The sequence below is a fragment of the Gymnoscopelus braueri genome, assembly GCF_963280865.1.
Source record: "Gymnoscopelus braueri genome assembly, chromosome: 12".
NCBI classification, from domain to species: Eukaryota; Metazoa; Chordata; class Actinopteri; order Myctophiformes; family Myctophidae; genus Gymnoscopelus; species Gymnoscopelus braueri.
In genome coordinates, this window is record NC_137614.1 from 2,299,139 (window position 1) to 2,320,940 (window position 21,802).

Genomic DNA, 21,802 nt, shown 5'->3' on the forward strand with positions numbered 1-21,802 from the left:
ATCCCTTCACCCCCCCAGCTCTTGGAACTCTCACGACTTCTAAGAAATGTCACCTCTCACACCCCTCACATACCATAACCACACCTCCCATCCTTTCAATAAACTCCTTATACTTAGACCTTGATGGTATAGCTCCGTCACAGTTATTACATAATAATCACCTGATCGTAAATATTTGAGATAATCGCAATTATCTTTGCAATTTCTTTTCAAATGTTTGCAATTATTTCTGAAACTTCTACAGTCACCTGTATACTTTCATCTCTTGAAAAATGTCACTGTGTGTGTGTGTGTGTGTGTGTGTGTGTGTGTGTGTGTGTGTGTGTGTGTGTGTGTGTGTGTGTGTGTGTGTGTGTGTGTGTGTGTGTGTGTGTGTGTGTGTGTGCGCGTGTGCGTGTGTGTGTGTGTGTGTGTGTGTACACAGGGCAAAGTTGGAGCCCGAAAATGACATGCGACTGTGTCCTGACTATGACTATGCTCAGGCACCTTAGTTTTTTATTATCTCAGGTACTTTGTAAATATGTAGATAACTTGTCTGGCCTTCTGTTGCTCTCTTGTTTTGATCTCCTTCCCACTTGCCCCCCACCCCTCTTCTTCTCCCCCCCCCCCCCCTCTTCTTTCTATGGAAATTAACGTTGCGATGGGAACGATGTACAAAAACGAATTTCACCCACTTCTTTACCTTGTAAACCTGTGATGTGACAATAAAACTGATTCTGATTCTGATTCTGTCCCTGACCACCACTGTAGCCAAGAAAAGACAGACATGGGCCACCTGTAATCATGCCATGGACCATTAGTGGTCCATGGACCACCACTTGAGAAGCAGTGCACTACATGACCTGGTGAGCTAAGATAACGAGTCAATGAAATCAGTTACTGGGTAAGTCTGAGGTCAAGACATTCCACAGGGAGTTAGAATCTCAAGACGGGAAAGTGTCATCATTATTAGGAAATGTGTCTGCTCACATACTGTAAATGTTACAAATCAGTATTATCAGTTAACATGAGTTTAATATGGAAGGTTGGATAAAGTAAGAGGAATATCAGTGGTTGGTTCTCAACCTTTTTTGAGCTCTGGACCACTATTCAAGCAATCTTCAAGGGCCACCCCAACCCACCTTTAACTAACTTAGCCCACATATCCCCACCCAACACAACAGTGGTCCCCAGGTTGATTCTTAGTCAGGGTGGTGGTCGCTGGTTCACAATCAGTTGAAAATCCTAATCTTTATTTATAGAGCACCTTTCAGACATAAGTGTAATTCAACCTGATACGACACCAAACTATAGATTAAAGGTGCAGCAAGTGAGGTTCTTGTTCAGATAAGTGTTAAATAGCTCTATTGTAATCTTTGCTATATAGTGTTTGTTCAGTAACAGGAGTCTCCATGTCGATCCAGCTCTTTAGTAAACAGAATATATGAAGTATAATAAGTGATGACACAAAGAAATGAGAAGACAAAATTGGAATTAGAAAACTATATATATATAAAAAAAAAGAGCTGATAAGTGGGTTCCCTCTCCTGATTGGATGAAATTGGTAATCCACCTGAAAATATATCTTTCTGTTTACTAAAGAGCTGGAGAAATGGGGAAACCCCTATAACTGAACAACAGGGGAGCCTTATGGGGTCCTCAGAGTTACTACAAAAGACTTAAAAACATAAAGAAGAGTGACAAATTTAGCTAATTACTGTATGGTGACCTTTGAAAGCCTCTTGAGTCTTCAAATGTAAAATGCAACACAATTTCACTACGTAGTGGGGGTCCCAGCTTAATCTCTTTCTCAACTAAGGGGTCCTTGGCCTGAACATTGTTGAAGACCCCTGCTCTAAAAGCAATCAGAATAAAAGAGCTTTCACATTTTAACAAATAACTTTTTTGTTTCAAACAACAAAAATCACTATAATATATAATGTTCTGGAAAACTATGTAGCATGCAGTGGTGTAAAGTAACTAAGTACATTTACTCAAGTACTGTACTTAAGTACACTGTTGAGGTATTTTTTACTTTACTGGAGTATTTCCAATATTCAGTACTTTTACTTCTACTCCACTACACCTCAGAGGCAAATATTATACTTTTACTCCACTACAATTATTTGAAAACTTCAGTTACTAGTTTTTGTAGATTTTGATTATTATATTACAAAACATACATTACCCACTTCAGCCCTATATACATTTCAGACATTTGAAAATAGCAGATCTACAAGCTCACAATGCGTCGCAACGCCATGCATTGTGACCTTGTAGATCTGCTATTTTCATACATTTTAATACATTTGAAATTTGTGAAACGGGACATTCTGCATAATGAGTACTACTTTTGGTACTTTAAGTACATTTTGATGCCACTACTTTTGTACTTTTAGTCAAGTAAATTTAGAATTCCTGACTTTTACTCATAACAGAGTATTTCTACATTGCAGTATTGACACTTTAACTTAAGTAACAGTAGAATAAAAGAGCTTTAAATGAACAATAAAATTGAACAATAAAACATTTTAATATACTGTATAATGTTCTGTAAAAGTATGTAGCATGATGGTATAACCTACTTGTAGTGACCATCCTCATCCATGCCATGGAAAGCTCTGTGTTGCTGGCAGAGCAGAGATGCTGCAACAGGTTGCTGCGTCCAGTCTGTTATTCCTACTCCCACCCGGCTGGACTTCACTGTGTTCTGGACCAACTGACGAATCCCCCCATTCACTGACCTTAAAGTCTTTAAACAATGCATTTTTAAACCAAGTATATGATTGTAAAATTCAATCAAGTCAATATAATAACGATAAGTCAGTGGAGGAACCTCCTAGTTCCTAAGTTAGAGCACTTCTTAGAGAGTATATGTTCAGCTGGTGTCCCTCCTCAGTCTATAGTCCTACTACTGTAGCACCTGTCATGCTCTGCCAATAAGTCACCATGCAGCCTCGCCTACTGTAAAGCCTGCTGGATCCCTAGGGGGTGGAGCAATGACAGTTATAGTTCACAGCAGTGGAGGAAAAAGTACTCACATGTTGTACTCAAGTAAAAGTAGAAATATTCTGTTACAAATAAAAGTCTGGTATTCAAAATGGAATTGAGTAAAAGTACAAAAGTATTCACATTAAAATATACTTAAAGATATACTTTAAATATACTTAAAGTACTTAAAGTAAAAGTACTCATTGTGCAGAATGTCCCATTCCACAAGTTTCCAAATGCATAAAAATGCTTCAAAAATAGCCAACGTATACATAGGACTGAAGTGGCTATTGTATGTTTTGTAATAATAATCCAAATCTACAAAGTAACTAGTAACTAAAGTCTTCAAATAAATGTAGTGGAGTAAAAGTACAATATTTGCCTCTGATATAGAGTAGAAGTAAAAAGTATTGGAAATTGGAAGTACTCCATTAAAGTAAATTGTACTTAAGTACAGTACTTGAGAAAATGTACTTGGTTACTTTACACCACTGGTTAGTTCACAGTGACAGTTAGTAAAGTAGGCTGATCTCTCCAACACAACACAAACAAAGAAACTAAATCGAAACTGGAGCAGTATTTCATTGATGACTCAGTCAGTCCATGGAGCCAGGTATTTGCTGTTTTGTTGCTACAGGTCCAATTAGGCTAAAGGTCCCATTAATTAAGATCACCTGCTGCACCAACCAGCTGTGGTGTGACTCCCAAACATATTTTACCAAAACTTTTCCACAATTTAAAAATAGAAATCTCTCCTCCTCCTCTACATTTTTCAAATCATCTAAGATGCCTTGTAGATAGGCTATTTCCAGTCGTGTAAAGCAACTAAGTACATTTACTCAGGTACTGTACAATTGTGAGGTATTTTTTACTTTATGTGAGCTTGTAGATATGCTATTTTCAAAGGATTTCTACACATTTTGAAAACTTGTGAAATGGGACATTCTGCACAAAGAGTACTTTCACTTTTGGTACTTTAAGTACATTTTGCTGTCAATACCTTTGTACTTTTACTCAAGTACATTTTTAAAACCGGACTTTTACTTGTAACAGAGTATTTCTACATTGGAGTATAGGCCTATTGATACTTTCACTTAAGTACAAACTGTGAATACTTTTTCCGCCATTGGGTTTGTGTTATAATAACCATGTTGTTCCATTCAGGGGGTCGTGGTGGAAATGATAATGAAGCTCTGCTAATGGCCACCTGCTGCTCGCTCTACAGCTGATCTACAGCGACACCTTGTGGTGAGTCAGTCCACCATGCAGTTATTGGAAAGGCCACCGGCTGTGCTCTCTGCCTGTCCAGTAGGGGGCGTCCTCACTCCAGAACTTACTGCTCAGGTGTTTTCAGTCACTGTCAGCACTAACAGTCTATTGCAGGGGTTTTCAACTGATTGTGAACCAGGGACCACCACCCTGACTAAGAATCAACCTGGGGACCACTGTTGTGTTGGGTGGGGATATGTGGGCTAAGATTAGTTCAAGGTGGGTTGGGGTGGCCCTTGAAGATTGCTTGAATAGTGGTCCAGAGCTCAAAAAAGGTTGAGAACTAACCACTGATCTATTCCTCTTACTGTATACTGTTTACAATCCTTTGAAAATAGCAGATCTACAAGCTCACAACGTGACACGTTGTGAGCTTGTAGATCTGCTATTTTCAAATAGCCAAAGTATATATTTTTTTATAAAACTAAAGTTTTCAAATAATTGTAGTGGAGTGAAAGTACAATATTTTCCTCTGAGGTGTAGTGGAGTAGAAGTAAAAGTATTGAAAATGGGAAATACTCCAGTAAGTACAAATTAAGTACAGCACTTGAGTAAATGTACTTAGTTACTCTACCACTGGGTAGAACACACCACAGAGTACACTCACTTCGTGAGTTCCATAGTCTGGTGGCTCTGATTATGTGGTTAATATGGTCGTGTGATGAAGTTACAATTTAGGCTGAAGAGGCTGCAATTTCCTCTCTTGTATTTCAGTTGCTGTTTGCCAAACAATATGCCTCTCCTTCTCTCTCAGAAAGCCAGATATTGTATCAGTTGTCTGGGTGTTAAATGCAAGGAGACCTACATGACATTCAACGCGCCACAGCTAAATCAGTTTAGGGTTTCACTGTAATAGGATCTAAAGGCGCTCTAAAGGGATTAGAAAATTCAAATATAATTCATATAGAGTGTTTGCACAAAGTAACAGGGGTCACCCCATCTCTCCAGCTCTTTAGTAAACAGAAAAGACTATGTTTTCAGGTCGAGATACCAATTTCATCCTGAGAGAGAACAAATAAACAAGTGAAATTGTAAGTAATTAACTGAATATATGAGCAGACACAATTGGAATTGGAACATTATAAAATTGAAGCCGACAATCCTGACTGGAAGACTTTGGTGAGCCAGCTGAACATTTATTTTCTGTTTATTAAAGAGCTGGGGAGATGTTACTGAACAAACACTATACTATAGCAATGATTACTGTCAGTATATAGAGCTTTAACCTTTTAACAAAAACCTTTTTGTTTTAACCAAAAATATCACTCTAACTTAACTCATTAAGACTGGGGAAGCATCTGTTATTTTAACCACTTTAACCATTATCTCATACTTGGGCTATTCAACAATAGCAGATCTACAAGCTCATAAGTGCCGCGCTATGAGCTTGTAGATCTGCTATTTTTTCTTGAAAATGAGTGCAAATCTTTGAATGTATTGTTTTTTAAAAAATTTAATTCAAATCTTTGCTTCTAGGGATTCTGCAAACGTCTTCTAAATCCTAAGTTATGTTGCTATAATATCAGTGTTCTCAAACTTTTTTCATGTCAAGGACCACCCAAAATATTTGTCCGCGGATACCCCCATCTCAAAATATTTTGTTCCAGGGAACCCCAGAAGCAAAGATTTGAGTTAAAAATGTATATATATATATTATATTCAAAGATTTGCACAAGATTTCAAGATTTTTTCCCCCAAAGAATAGCAGATCTACAAGCTCGTAGCGCGGCACTCGGTGCCGTGCTATGAGCTTGCATATCTGCTATTTTTGAATAGCCAAAGAAATCTAAAAAGTGACATAGATGCGTTCCCGGTCTTAATGGGTTAATATTTCACTATTTCTGACTGTGTCTGCTAGTCTGTCTATCGCTCAGTATTTCTGTCTTGTACCTCTTTGCTCATAATTGTGTCTGCAGGGTGGGAGTGGGGTGGGGTCTTCCTCTTTAAGGCAATTTACATTCTTTCAGGAGACACAGTCAAGGATGTCGGCACCCCCCCAAACTCACCTATCCTGGCATGGCTTGCAACCCACTCCCATATCATGTTTCTGAACGTACAGATGGTAGCCATTCAAGCCCTGCCGGTGTCATCCTTGAGGTCCATCTACGGTAGTGGTTCTCAAAGTGGGGTCCGGGGGACCCCCGGGGGTCCTTTTGGGAGGTTCCAGGAGGTCCCCAGCAAGATTAGTTCCACCACTTAAGCCTACATTAAAAAACTAGAAAAGGTGCTCCTCGGAGCACTGCCAGACCCCTAGTGGTTGAAATCTGAATGGCCGGACTTCGCATGACGTGTGTGCAGAGGAAAAGAGGGACAGACCGACCGACCGACCGACCGACCGACAAAGCCTCCTGTAGGCCGACCCCCTGGGTCTGGCAAAAACAAATAAACTAGTCCTATATTGCACTTGTCAGAGCAATGGTCACAGAGTTGTGACTATTTGAAGTGTTAAACACTGCTGTAACACTGCTGTAGTGCCGCTTACGTATACAATGTAGTTTTTTTTGTGTGATTATTCTCATGCCAGACCCCTTGAACAGTGTTTGTGTCAAGTTTGGTGTGGTTTGGTTTTTGGTGTGGTTTGGTTTTTGGTGTGGTTGTGTTTGTGTCTCCACCTACAGACAGTTGTAGAATTCTGTAGTATAATCTAATCTAACAAATAAGATCTTCTCCTATGGGGTCCCTGGCAACAAATCTGTTCAAATGGAGGGGGGTCCTGTGGCTCAATAAGTATCAATTTGGGGGTATAGCCACTGACCTGCAATACATAATATCAAAGTGGAATCGAAACAGGCGACATTTTGTACAAATGGAACCACAGGTCCATTTGGTTCTATTTGTACACTCTCAAAGTTAAATTAACATTGATTTTACAATATAAATTGGGGTCCCAGAGATAGAAATGCCATTAAATGGGGGTCCATGGCCTAATGCATGTCAAACTGGGGGGTCCTTGAAATTAAAATGGTTGAAAATCACTGCTAGAGCCGTGAAAATCTTCTCTTACGCCCATATCCTTGGCATATCTTTTCAAATGGGGGTCCGCGGGCTAATAAGTGTCAATCTGGGGGTCCTTGACATGAAAGAGTTTGAGAACCACTGCTCTAAAAGGTCAGGTGACTTCTCAGAAGGGTCTCAGGGCTAAACCCATGGCCTCTCTCTCTCTCTCTCTCTCTCTCTCTCTCTCTCTCTCTCTCTCTCTCTCTCTCTCTCTCTCTCTCTCTCTCTCTCTCTCTCTCTCTCTCTCTCTCTCTCTCTCTCTCTCTCTCTCTCTCTCTCTCTCTCAGTGCCTCCGCTCGGCCCTGGGTGTAGCTTCTCTGTTTTCAGGAGAGAAAATGTTTTCCATTCCTGGGCTTCAATGAATGCCAGCTTTGTCCCCCTCTCTGCCCTCATCTTGTGAGAAATACCCCCCCACCCCCCTGCCTTTCCCCCAGCCCTGCCCCGCACCATCCGGCCGGGCCTGCACAAACTTACCTCCCAAACCCACCCCACCTCAACCAAACCCACCCCCCCCCTCCCTTCTGGTCTCACACAGGAAGAGAAACACACAGGGTGGGTCTGGGGTCTGGAGGGGCTTTGATTCTGCCTGCAGTATCCTCAGGGTCTGAAGAAATGCCTCAGCTTATAGAGCTATAGTGGTTCTCAAACATTTTCATGTCAAGGGGGTTGCCAACTACTGTACCTATACAACAATATTGCGTCATCCTTTTAGCTTTAATGTCTTATACTGTACCACGTGCTGTTTACATTTCTGGCTAATTATTCAGTGTATCTTATGTATGAGTGAGCAGACACATGCAATTACATGGCACGTTTCCTAATAATGATGACTCCATCAGGCCGGTACACTTTCCCTTCTTGAGATTCTAACTCCCTTTTCTGTCTAATTTCTAATTACATTACTAAATGCATGGTCAAGGACCACATGCAATACCTTCACGGACCACAAGTGGTCCACGGACCACCTGTTGAAAACCCCTGTTCTGCAGGGTTGGTTTCCCGGTCCAGCATTCACTGCCATATACAGGTAGGAGAACAGATTCTACCGTTGCATAGAAGAAGCTGAGTTGGATTTGACGGGGGAGGTTGGAGTTCCATACACTGGCCATGCCGCTCAGGGCCCTCCATGCAAGTGACCTTAAGATCTTGCTCGGTTGAGTTGACCCATGAGCCCAGGTACTTGAAGACCTTGACTTCCTTCAGAGCCGTGCCTTCTGTTGTTGTCAGAGGTGGATGTCCCGATAGGATGTTATAGGTGATAACCTCAGTTTTCTTGGTATTCAGCCGAAGGCCAACCTTGGCACACTCTGACTCCACTCTGTTCAGGAGCTCCTGTGCTTGTTCCACGTGGTTTGGTGAGCAGGCTGATGTCGTCCGCATAGTCCAGGTCTGTCAGGACTACTGTGGGGTGTTGTCTCGACCAGTTTACTAAATCCGAGAGGGTTTAAGTGGTTAATAACCTGTAGTACAGTATGCACTGTATGTATAAGAGCTGTTTGAACGTAAGATGTGTGTCAATTGATTGATTCCCCAAAAATAAGGAACAAATTGTGTCATTTCAATATGGGACACATCTTTTACTTTCAAAATAAGGGATCATTCTGTATTTCAAGGGATGGTTGGAAACCCTAGTATGTCCTATAAGCCATGCAGGGACCCCATTTAAAAATGAAAGATGCCAGGGACCTGCCAGGGATGTTGTTAGATTACACTTAGGCCAGGATTATACTCTCACAACTGTCTGTTGTAGATGGAGAGAGTGATCATCTGAATAGTCCTGTTGTTTGTTTTGCCACAGACTTTAGCCCTCATGGAGTCTCTACTCAGGCTAGAGAGCAGAGAATGCTGCAATGACTTGGCTTTATTATGGCCTGGTTCACATCCAACATTTGCAGAAGTCAGAATGGCCTTTAGTGTCACATCACAGGTTTACCAGTCTAAAACAGTGGGTGAGAAATCTTCTTTTTTTTTGTTGTTTCCAGAAAGAGAACAAAAAAGAAGAGGGGGGTAGCAAAGGGGAAAAGAAAGAAAAATCCAGCAATGAGACAATGTTAAGCCCAATGTATACTTAGCATGAGCTTGTAGAACGGCTATTTCCAGCGCGCGACACCGTCACACAACGGATCATAAATTAAGCTTTAGAACATTGTGGAGAATAATCACAGCAGTCTTACCCCTCCTCCACCCCCTTCCCCCAACCCCACCCCCCCCCCCCCCACACACACACACACACACACACACACACCACACACACACACACACACACAGAAGAAAAAGTTGCCTTAAGACATCTTAATGTGCTCAGTTTCCAGTTTCAGTCGAGTCACCTCCACTATGAAACTTTAGATTGCCTTTATGGTGATGACTTTCTATTGAGCAGAGCTACTGTGCGCTGAATGGTGATTAAAGCCTTTATTAGAGACCCAGTTAGGTCCTTTCAGAGATGTAATGCATCATTTAATACATGCTTCAGATGAAAAGGCTACGGGCCACTGGCAACGTGTCACTGAGGCTAAATGGAATTCCTCCCTCTTTGCCAAACTGACGCTCATTCACATTCCTCCACTTTGGTGACACTGTGTGACACAACCCTGGCTGTGATGCAGTGGTGGAAAAAGTACTCAATCTTTTTACTAAAAGTAAAAGTATCAATAGCACAATGTAAAAGAAATACTCTGTTACAAGTAAAAGTCCGGTAATCAACATTTACTTGAGGAAAAGTATTGGCATCAAAATATACTTAAAGTACCGACAGTAAAAGTACTCATTATGCAGAATGTCCCATTTCACACGTTTTTTAATGTATAACATATTGTGAAAATAGCCGATCTACAAGCTCACAATGTGTCGCACCGCGACGCATTGTGAGCTTGTAGATCGGCACGCACGCACGCACGCACGCACGCACGCACGCACGCACGCACGCACGCACGCACGCACGCACGCACGCACGCACGCACGCACGCACGCACGCACGCACGCACGCACGCGCGTGGTATAGTAAATAAAGCTTTGTATCTGGCCTAGAGGGCATTGAGGAGGTGAATTCTGGGTACAGTAATCCTACGGAGGTCATAAGGTCATAAGGCAGCTGATCATTGCTTATTTCTTCAGTCAGGAACACTCTCCTCATACTGTTGCTGTCGGGCAGAAACCGCTTATCTCCATATTCTAACTGTTGGTGCTTTAGTAAATTAATGCCCTATTTTAGGGGTTTACAAATGATTATGAACTGAGATTGTTAAGATTAGTTAAAGGTGGGTTGGGGAGGCCCTTGAAGATTGCTTGAAATATGCTTGTGGTCCAGAGCTCAAAAAAGGTTGAGAACCAACCACTGATCTATTCCCCACTTTATCCAACCTTCCATATTGACAGCAGTTACTGGGAAGCAGGGCTGTATTAGCCATTGAGCCGCCGGGGCCGTGGGCCAGGGGCCCTTGGCGCTCAGGGGCCTTTCGAGGGAACTGGGCGCGGAACTGGGCGCGGCCACCGAGAATTTACTAAAATGAAATGTATAGGTTAATCAAATATCAAATGTGTGGGCCCCTCCTCTGTATTTACAGCAGTGATTCTCGCTGGGTTTGAGGCCCTGACACGGGCTCCTGGGGCCCTTCAAGGCCCCCCTATGCTGGGGGTCCCTGCTGGGGACCCCTCAAAGTGGGCCCTTTGAGGACCACTGCTACACCGTACAAAGCCCAGCTTTGTACGGTGTAGCAGGGGCCCTTGGGGGGAACAGGGCTGCGAGGCCTAAAATGAAGTGTATACTGTAGATTAATCAAATATCAAATGTGTGTGGGCCTCTCTTCTGCAGTGGGTCTTGCTGGGTCTTGAGTGGGTCTTGCTGGGTCAAACCCAGGCCTCCAGGAGCCCTTCAGGCCCCCCCCCCCCACTGGGGACCCCTCAAAATGGGCCCTTTGAGGACCAGGCTTTGTACTGAGGTCCCTTTGAGGAGGGGGCCTTGAAGGCCATAAGTTAACAGGACTCCCACCCCGTCCCTTGCTAGGGTCCTCTGACCACCAGGAGTATATTTCCTTGAATAGAGCCACCTAACAATTAATAGCACAGTTCAAGCTCCTTCCTGAAGCTAGGGACTAGAATACTGATTATGTTGATATAATTGATTATACTTGTTTCAGGCAGCATTGCAATTCATATGTTTTTACCTCAAATATATTATAAATATTGAAGGTATACAATTATACAAGCTTAAGGAACAAGTGAATTAAGTAACTTCTCACTTTAAACCACATTGTTTCAGAGGACATATAGACACTAATAACAAATATAATAAATACTGCATAAATATAAATTGCACTAAAATCAAAGTCATATTCTTGTCATCTGGACTTTACTAACCAAGTGTAGCCTAGTTATTAACAACAGCTTGAACAAAATATCTAAGGCAGAGAGGGTCACTTGTAAAAGCTTTGGCTTTGATGCTATCATAGATGTAGACCTATTTGACAGTGCAGGAACATAATTGCCTTCCTTGATGCATTAAGGAGTGTCAACGAGCATCAGCTGGACACAGACACACACAGCTCCCCTCTGCAGTGCTGAACTGAAAGTGACTGGAGTCTATTTGTTTACCAACATTGAGACTGGACGCACAGGTGATTGTTTCATGCAATCAATTCTCAACCTGTTGTTCCCCTCTTGTGTGTTGGCTAGTGAGGCACGTCCTAGCGAGACCTGACAGAATGGGTTTCATTTGGAGCCAGTGTGACGTTTGGAGCCAGTGTGACGTCGTCTGTTAAGGGGTCTATATTAAGGATTACTGTGATTATGGTAAGCTCACATTTCATATCATACACACCATACCTGTAACTTTCACTAGCCCAAAAGAAAAAACGTTTTTGCGACAATTAAAAAAGAGAAAAAAAGATTTATCTTTAGGGGGGGCCTTAAAAAAACGTGCGGGGGTTAATTCCCTGCTGGGAAGTAGGAGGTCAAGAACTTCCACAGAAAAGGGAGTTAGAATCTCAGCCTGAAGTGTACCGGTCCGGATTGCCTTAGATATCATTATTAGGAGATGTGCCCAATCTGCCCATGTAATAGGCTGTGTCTGTTCACTAATACATAAGTTACACATCAGTATATCAGTTAATATGAGTTTGGTTCCTCAATTGTTGTTTCTCAAACTTTTTGGCCTGACCCCATGTCCAGCTGACCTTTAGTCATCATCACTCTAAAGGGTAATGTTTCAACCAAACTGAAATGCAGATGTCCTTTGTTTAACATAAAACAATCAGTCATGATTGAATTCCACATTTCTATTATAATAAACAATTAATTCCATCACTCACTGATCGATACTGTTGATTAAATTACATTATTCAAATAATCATAATTTTCATCATGTCCAGCATTAGATCTCCCACTCTGCTTCATTACAGTCAAGATCCTCTTTCTTGACCCCCCTGTGGTTTTGTAATGGCCCAGTACCTTTCCCATATGCGTGTGTGTCTGTATCACAGCATTCGTGCCTCACACCTAATCTAAACTGCCTACAAAAAGTTTGGAAACCAACCCTACCTATTGGTATAGTATCTTCTATCATCTTTATCCTTGATTAGTCACCTTTACAACGAAGTACAGTTTCTAAGGATCAGGCATTCGTGGAATGAGCAACACAGCTAAACGTGTGGGTAGCGCCCCCCAAAAATATGCTTATGTTGGTAATCGCTCTTGTTTTGAGCGACCTGTCAGCACACACCTGCTGAGAGGTGTGTGCCAGTCACAGGTGTGCAACTGGCACCTGAGCATGGGTCTTGCAACTCTGTTGAGTTTGTGTATGCTCCAAGCAGCAACACTGCCCCCATGGAAAGATGCCACGTTTGTCCCTTCAGGATAAGGCTTGTGCAATAGGGCAAGTGAAGCTGGTGTTCCGTTACGCAGATTACACATTATTTGGTGTCAGCGCTGGTACCATTTGCAGGCAGGTGTGTGCCAGTCATAGGTGTGTGACTGGCACCTGAGCATGGGCCCTGCAACTTTGACATCTGTCTTTGGTACCGTTGTGCAAATCTTGCCTGTAAATCACTGGAAGAAAACCTATGGTTCCTCTTCTTGGGTTGTTGTCTTCCTTTGACTTCACCAGTCTCACAGAACTTGGTCCTAAGTTTGTAAATGGTACCAGGGCTGCCACCAAATAATGCTGCCACTCTGCATAATGGAACACCAGCTTCCACTTGCCCTACTGCACGGGCCTTATCCTGATGGGACAAACGTGGCATCTTTCCAATTAATTCTTCTCTTCTTTGACCATTGTTTAGTAGGCCTAATAGGCAGACATGGAGACCATTATCACCTGCCCTGGGCTGGGATTTGCCATAATAATATTCTATATAAAAGTGAACTATATTTAACCACTTAAATTCTAAATGGTTGACCCGAGGCCCTTGTGGCTTTATACTAGTGTCTTTTCCCTGATGTTAGGTAGGACACCTAACAGGTTGACAAGTAGCCTTTCCTGAAGCCCCTACGCCCAATATCTCCCCTGCCAAGTGGGGATTCCCTCTTGGCTCCCATGCGGAAGACCCAGGTTCAAATCCCGGGTCTTCAGGCGGTTACACACCGGCGAATATACGCAAAATTCAGACTTGTTCCGAATAATTTAAAGTATAAATCACTTTATAAGGTTTTTAAAAAAAACGTATTATTCGCATGAAAAAATTGCCCCGGTGTGTAAGGACCCTTACAGTTGTAATTAGCCACTTGAATCTTAGCATTCCTATTCAGGAGCTAACAGTGAACATCTGATCTACAAGCTCACAACGTGTCACAAGTAACGTTATCATGCATGTTGTGAGCTTGTAGATCGTCCACTTTCGGTTATTTGGTGTACAGAAAAAACAGGAGAGGGCCAATTATAGAGCCCTGGGGAATACGGTCAACTGAGTATATGGTTTAAGTTGTTTAGTCTCTCCATCAGTAGAGGACCTAAAACGTGGGATTACAGCTTTATTTTGGGGAGTTGGAGGGGGTGATATTATTCCAAGTCTCTTGCATGAACAAAAATTATGTTGCACGTTTTCTAATGTAACACTGTAAAATTGTGGATTTCCTAGATGTTAGTAAGGTTGTGATGTCTATTTACACAGCTCTCCTGTGGCCAGATTATATTACAATCTAGGTAGCTCGCTAGCAGTTTGTATGTTAAAGCGGCACTATGTAGCTTTTGTTTTATGAATAGAATGTAAGTGTGTCCAATCTGTATGGTAGAGTATGTTAATACGATTTAACTTATACAATTGTATTTTGTCTCCCTGCTCTTCTATTGAGACCAAGGTCATGTCTCACCTAGACACAGGATCTGACACGAATTTTGACCTGCTGGTCAAGATTACATTTATCCCCTGAGCAAGCAGGCAGGCTCTATTAGCTCAATGGTAAAATATGTCAGCGCTTGCGCAGGAAACCGGGTTCAAATCCGGGGTAGAAGAGGAAAGTTACATCAAGCCGATACTAGAAACACAGATATTGACCAAATCATCAGCAAGTTAAGTGGGAGCTTGCTAGCTAATGCAGTAACATGCCAGCACAAGCTAACATAAGCAGGCGTGCTTTACAATAATAACCAAACCATTCAGCATTGGAAAATATAGATGACTGATGATTTTCAGCCTGCTATGTGGTGTTCAAATCCAGTCCTATCGCGCTGATCAGAGCAATGGTCACCGAGTTATGGCCATTTGAAATAAACTGCTGTAACACTGCTGTAGTGCCACATAATGTGTGCAATTTTTTTTTTGTGTGACTACTTTTGGTAAGAATCACTCACAAATACTATTATTTGTGAGTGATTCTTACCAAAAGAGTGTGAAACTGAATGCGTGTGTTGGTGTACGCACAAATGCAGATTCAACAATTCACACGCATAATTGATTATTTACAAATGATATTTTATGTTAAATGCACACAGTATAATCATTTAAAAAATATTTTTACAAAAGTCTCAAATGAATCATTTGTGTTTGCAGGTTGCAAAACACATTTGTAAATCATGGAATATTTGTGCATCATGGTATTGGATTCACAAATAATTTTGAGACAAATCTCTCCCCATACCCAAGACCCATCCCACTTCATATAGCCTGCAGCCTTCAAAGTGCATGGCCACATCTATTGAATTCAGTTTAAACTTTGAGACTTGACATCCTAGAAAGGTAGAGGCTGGGGTTGTGGAGGCAAAGCTTTAGCGTGTGGCAGCATTGGTGTAACAGAGACCAAGCTTATCCACTTAAGATTTGTTTTATACTTTGTCGTATGATAGCGTATGATAGTGCCTAGCACTTGCCCTAGCCTTGACGACCTTGCAGGCTTATGCAAAGGCTAAAATGTAATTTAAATAGCATGTTGTAGACAGATGCCAGGTTTATTTGTAGACCTGGCATCCTATAGTGTGTATAGTTTCAATGTACAGATTATTGATATTTTTTGGGGGATATTCTACTGTTTAGACTGATGAATCTGATAGGTTCTTGGTTTGCCTATGATCCTAGATTACTATTTCTATGCATTTGATGTATTACCTTGTGTTGTGGATTAAGACACACAGCCTAAATATCTACAAGCTCACAGCGCATTGTGTTGTTTGTGAGGTTATACTGTAGATCAGATATTCTCGCTATGTGTTCCTCTCAGTAGCCTATAGGGATGCTAGGGTTCAAGTGGTTAATGTAAAAGAAAGTTCCAATCACACAAAGATTTGGCGGCCCCCCTGTAGTAACTCTGAGGACCCCCTAGGGGGTCCCGGACCGACCCCTTGTTGAAGACCCCTGTCCTAAGTAGCAGTTATTCCAGGCTTCCACTAGGTGGAGTTTTTTTTTTTACCAACACACCTTTGGGCCTAAAATGAAATCAACAAGATGTTTGAGTTATAGCTCATGCCTTAAAATGCACGCTTCTGGAGCAGCTAGTAGTACCTTTATACATGTTATAATAATACAAACTTGGCAATTTTACATCCTTGCAATGTGACTTGCTCGGCCGTTCTTCGTAGACTCTAGTCAGCTTCTAATGAGCAAACGGAATGACAGAGTTTAATGCCTTATTTATTATTGGTTGTGCGCCGCGTCGCGCACTGGATAATAACCTGAGTTTACAGATTGGCTATTTTCTGCATACAACGTATAAATCACTCCTTAGCACCCAGGGGTGATCCGTTGCCGTTGGGTGCAGCAGACATCACTGTGTCTGTGTGTCTCTAATATAGTCTGTGTGGACGGCAGACCAGACCAACACTGTGCCCAAAACCTAGACACCCTCTAGACCCCTGGAGCCTCGTACAGACCTGAAACCCCCTCCCTCTCCATCTCCCTCTCTTCCTCTCTTCCTCTCTCTCTCTCTCTCTCTCTCTCTCTCTCTCTCTCTCTCTCTCTCTCTCTCTCTCTCTCTCTCTCTCTCTCTCTCTCTCTCTCTCTCTCTCTCTCTCTCTCTCTCTCTCTCTCTCTCTCTCTCTCTCTCTCTCTCTCTCTCCCTCTCTCTTCCGTCACCATCTCTTCCCATTCCCCCGACTCCCTGACCCCCCCTAACCCCCCACCCATCCGCCCATACCTTCCACACCCTTCCTCGGCCCCCCCTCACCCACCCAGTGTGGCGGGCGGGCGGGTGGGCTATCCCGGCTGCCCCTGCCATCTCGCAGCATTCCGAGGGCCCTCTGCTCTGCTCTGCTACACAGAGGCCTATTGTGTGACTCTGTTCTACTGGGAGATGGTTGGGAAGCTGGTAGCTCCTCTACTACGCCGTCTTAAAAAACCAGGAGAAATATAAATGTGTAGAAATGGACAGTTAGAGGTGGAAGAAGTGCTCCCATTTTTGGAGTTTTGAGTAAAAGTAGCCCATACCACAATGTAGAAATTGCTCAGTAAAACGTTATGTTTTCAAACATTTACTTGAGTAAAATTGCAATAGCATTGCTGCCGAAATGTACTTCAAAGTCACAAAAAGTGAAAGTAGCTTGTTAGAAATGGCCGAATTACAAACTCACGCAACGCTTGCATCTTGACACAATATAAGCTTGTAGATCTGCAAAAACCTTTTTATATCTTTTTGCAGTGATTCGGTACTGATTGGTAACTGTAGAATATAGTATATACCAGTGGTTCTCAAAGTGGGGTCTGGGGACCCCCAGGGGTCCTTCAGGAGTTACGGGTCTGTAACTCTGAGATTGTACAAATGTAATAATCATTTGTACTGTCAATCTCAGAGTTAAGAGTTGTATATTGTAGATTGGGGTCCCAGAGATAGAAAATTACATCAAATGGGGGTCCTTGGTCTAGTGCATATAAAACTGGGGGTCCTTGAAATGACAAAGTTTGAGAATTACTGGTAGGCTATATAAAGTACAGTATACATATTGTGATGCGGGAGATCAATGCTGTCTTCAGATTATAACATCAAACATTGAGTGAGGATTTATTTAGCTCCTCCACTTCCTTCATTACCGCTGTTCTTTCCCCAGCGCTGTTTCTTTTGGAGACGCGCCATTGGTCACATGGTCAGCTGATTTGCAAACTTTGTACACATAATCATAAGCTTCTGCTTCCTCCGTATGATTTCAGGTGCATGGCTTACAAACGGATTCAAAAACTGAGTCTTCAATAAAGATTTAAAGGCCTCTAGTGCAGGGTTTATCAAAGTGGGCGCCGTGGCACCCTAGGGTGCCGTGACGCCAGTCCAGGTGTGCCGCAGAATACTTCGATACTATTTGGAATTTATCAATATCACTTCAGTTTAACCCCATAGACCCTGTAGTCAAGTGGTTCTCAACCAGTGGTTTGGGGACCACCAATGGTCCTTGAGGGGGTTCCAGGGGGTCCCCAGCAAAAGGTGTTAGTACATTTTCACCCCTTTATCCATATTGTATACGTTGGCTATTGAAAAATAGCAGATGTGCCGCACTGCAAGCTTGTACATCTTCTATTTTTGAACATTTTAGAAAAAGTGTTTGAAGAATTGTGTAGATTTTTTTTAACAAATCTTCTCTTCTGGGGTCCCTGGCACAAACATTTTCAGATGGGGGGCCAAATGTATATCAATTCAGGGGTCCTTGGCATGAAAAAGGTTGAAAGCCACTGCTCTAGTCTATACTTGCACTGTACTTTTTGCCTTCTTTTTCAATCAACACCAAATCTCTTTGCCAAAAATCACTCTATTTTTTGGGGTAAAATTTAAGAATGATTAATTCAGTCTGACCAGAAGCAGAGACAAAAACACATTCCCACCAGACAAAACAATGAATGACCAGAGAGGGGATATCAAAAGCAGAGGCATGGACCCCCTCCCCCCTCCCACCCTGTGTGTTGAGTTAATTAACCCTGTGTGGACTGGCTGGCACACAGTATTGGTTCAGCTGGGTTCCTGCTATAGTGTAAATTCCTGGTGGTTTTTGTCAGTGGGGTGGTCGGCATATCAGGACTGTTGGTTCAGCTCTCTAACGGAGGCATGCGGGATGCAGACCCCTACGCACACGTTTGACCAAGAAGAACACCTTGTTTTCTCTGACAGCAGCTGTCCTTCCTGACCCCTACACTATAGCCTGACCGTAACTATAGCCTGACCCCAGGGTTGCAGACAACTCACTCCTTTAGTATGCTTCACAACGTCTCTTAAGTTGTGAGTGGCACAGGTTCATAGTTTCAGGATTTGTAGTGCGCCCCCCCAACCAGTTATTACACTGGCCCGGGGCATGGTCCGAAGAAAGAGAAAGAGAAAAACACACAGGACAAGACAAAAGAAGACTAGAGTAGGACTAGGACAACAGGAACTCAAGTCACACTGTCAGTCAGTCACAGCAGGAGGGAGTAGATCCTAACACACACACACACACACACACACACACACACACACACACACACACACACACACACACACACACACACACACACACACACACACACACACACACACACACACACACACACACACACACACACACACACCCCACAATACAACAAGTGAACCTAGGAGTCCTCCACGCGTTATCATTCCTGGCCCCCTATCTCCTTTTTAAAGTTATCAACATGAATAGGCTCCATAATGGAAAGACAGTGGGCCTCTTCACAGGTGTTATTAATGATACTAATGAAGGCTCTGTTCCATTCTGGTCAAACAAGAGTTGATATTGTGCATGTTGGTTCACTGGAAACACTCGGTGACGTAGAGGGGGACACACACACGTTTAGTATAAGATCAGGATTAATTTTGTCATGCAAACTGTGGATCAGTGGTTCTCAAAGTGCGGTCCGGGGACTCCCAGGGGTCCTTGGGGGTGGTTACATTGGGTCCCCAGCCAAATGATTGATATGATAGTTAGGAATCAATTGGACCCTTGTAACTCGTGATCTTATTGAATAGTGGCCCAAGAATGGTGATAAAGGTGACAAGGTCTTAACCGCTAACCCGATTGACTAGTGAAACTAGTCGCTCCTACAAGCTCACAAGGCACGTCACATTTTGAAGCGCTGTGACTGTGAGCTTGTAGGTCTGATTTTTTTTCGCTATTCAACGCGACAACTGATTCAGAATCAGCCCTCCCGTGTCTATCTGTTCTCTAGAACTTCTCTTCTGCTGAACAAAAACGCTGACCAACACAGAACCGTTCAGGGATCTGTTTGTTGCTTCTTGGGAGTTTGAGCAGGAAAAGGCTTCAAAAAGGTTCTTTCCTGTACGTGTGAAGGAATGAGGGAGCTCTGTAGAAGGCCATGACCTCTGGAAGGACCGTGCCTCGCTGCATGACAAAGATCTCCTTTCATCTCACTCACCTGCGGTTCTATCTGCCACAGAGATACATGACCATACAAACATCACACAAAGTAGCAATACCACAATGTAGAAATACTCTGTGACAACACAAGTCCATGCATTTAACATTTGGCCTTAGTAAAAGTTAAAACGGTAAAACAGACCTGAGTGTGAGTGGCACTGTACTCAGTGCATTCTTTTTCAGTCTACACTACACCAAATCTCATTCACCAAAGATAGCAGATCTACAAGCTCACATCGTGTCACAATGTGACGCATTGTGAGCTTTTAGATCAGCTATTTTTGATGAATGTCCAACCCCCCAGCTGGGGATCAAGTGGTTAAACATCAAGTATAAAGTTTCAATCTGCCTTATAATGGAAATGGATATTCTCTAAAATATTCCTCGTGACATATTGTATCTTAGGAGGAAAGATGTACTGTAATATGACATAAGGGTCTAAAAATTAACAATGTCATTAAGGGCAGCCGTGGAAGGTAAAGTTATTTACAGGGGTGCCCTGAGCCAAAGAAGTTTGACAACCACTGGAATAGAGATACAGATCATACCTCATTGGCCACTGGGGCCTGCCCCCCCCCCCCCCAAAAAAAAAAATCACAAACTTGTCGGCTGTTTGCAAACATATAGGCCTAAATCAAACAATTTAAATAGCTCAACACAAACACAACTAATATTACAAGTGTTTTTTCCAAATTCATCTCAAAACAGCACTTTTCAATGACTGCTGCGGTTTAACAAGCTTCTTTAGTACTTAGTAGAGCACACTTTTGCTATGTTATGACCTGCTGCAAACGTGAGTTCACTGATATTCTTGGGTTTGCGTTTTGCAACTGTCTTCTACAAAGATTTTCTACAGGGTTCAAATCAGGAGACTGACTGACAGCCACTCTAGAATTAGTTTTCCTGTTTTATAACCGTTACGTTGCTATCTACATAAGAGAAGGTGTCTGGTAAGAAAACCCACACATTTTTAATTTAATCAAGTTTCCTATTTCATAACTTAAAGGTAGGGTAAGTGATATTTTTGGGTATTTCATTTTTTTTGTTAAAAAGGTTAAAGTACTATATTCTGATAGTAATCATTGCTAAGAGTGTTTGTTCGGTCACAGGGGTCTCTCCAGCTCTTTAATAAACAGAATATAAATACATTTTCAGGTAGGTGACAACATTTCAACCAATCAGGAGAGAGCACTGGAAATGCATTTTCTGTTTAATAAAGAGCTGGAGAGACATGGAGACTCCTTTTACTGAACAAACACTCTATAGCAATGAGTACTATCAGAATATAGAGCTATTTAACACTTATTTTAACCAAAGTAAATCACTAACCCTACCTTTAACTACATCTAACGTCTAATATCTGTGACAAACCAAACTGTAAATCGGCAGTTGTGATGATTTTAATAGTGGACAGACCTCCTGCTTCAATAAACGTACATGCATTATGAATTATGGTGATTTTAATAGTGGAGAATAGACATACTATACATGGTGCTTACATGCAGTAGGATGCCATTGGTAGGCAGGTTTATGAACTGTCCACAGCCCTCCTGTGAGGCACAGAGTGAATAGACAGAAATGGTACCATCTCATAATGAGCATTAGTGAACACCAGTTATATGAGACAGGGTTGAAAATGGGTGAAGTGCTCCTTTAACACGAACATCTAATAATAACTAATAGCTGTCATGTTTATTCTCCCAATGAACTGCTTCTCACAGCCTCGTGTCAACTTGTCCCTGTCTAAACAGACACACAGCTGCCTCTTAATAAGCTTCATTCATCTGGTTAAGGATG

General features: G+C 42.3%; 1 protein-coding gene and 1 long non-coding RNA gene across 2 annotated transcripts in view; both read right to left on the bottom strand.

Annotated features, from left to right (window-relative positions):
• The window catches only part of LOC308097579 (glutaminase kidney isoform, mitochondrial-like), a 57,168-nt gene extending 54,276 nt beyond the window's left edge, over positions 1 to 2,892 (bottom strand). The window contains exon 1 of the mRNA XM_080445436.1: positions 2,565 to 2,892. Coding sequence (XP_080301562.1) covers positions 2,565 to 2,746 — 182 coding nt within the window. The 5' untranslated portion in view covers positions 2,747 to 2,892. The remainder of the gene's footprint in view (positions 1 to 2,564) is intronic.
• The window catches only part of LOC308096711, a 776,952-nt gene that overhangs the window by 55,039 nt on the left and 700,111 nt on the right, over positions 1 to 21,802 (bottom strand). The gene's annotated exons all lie outside the window — the stretch shown is intronic.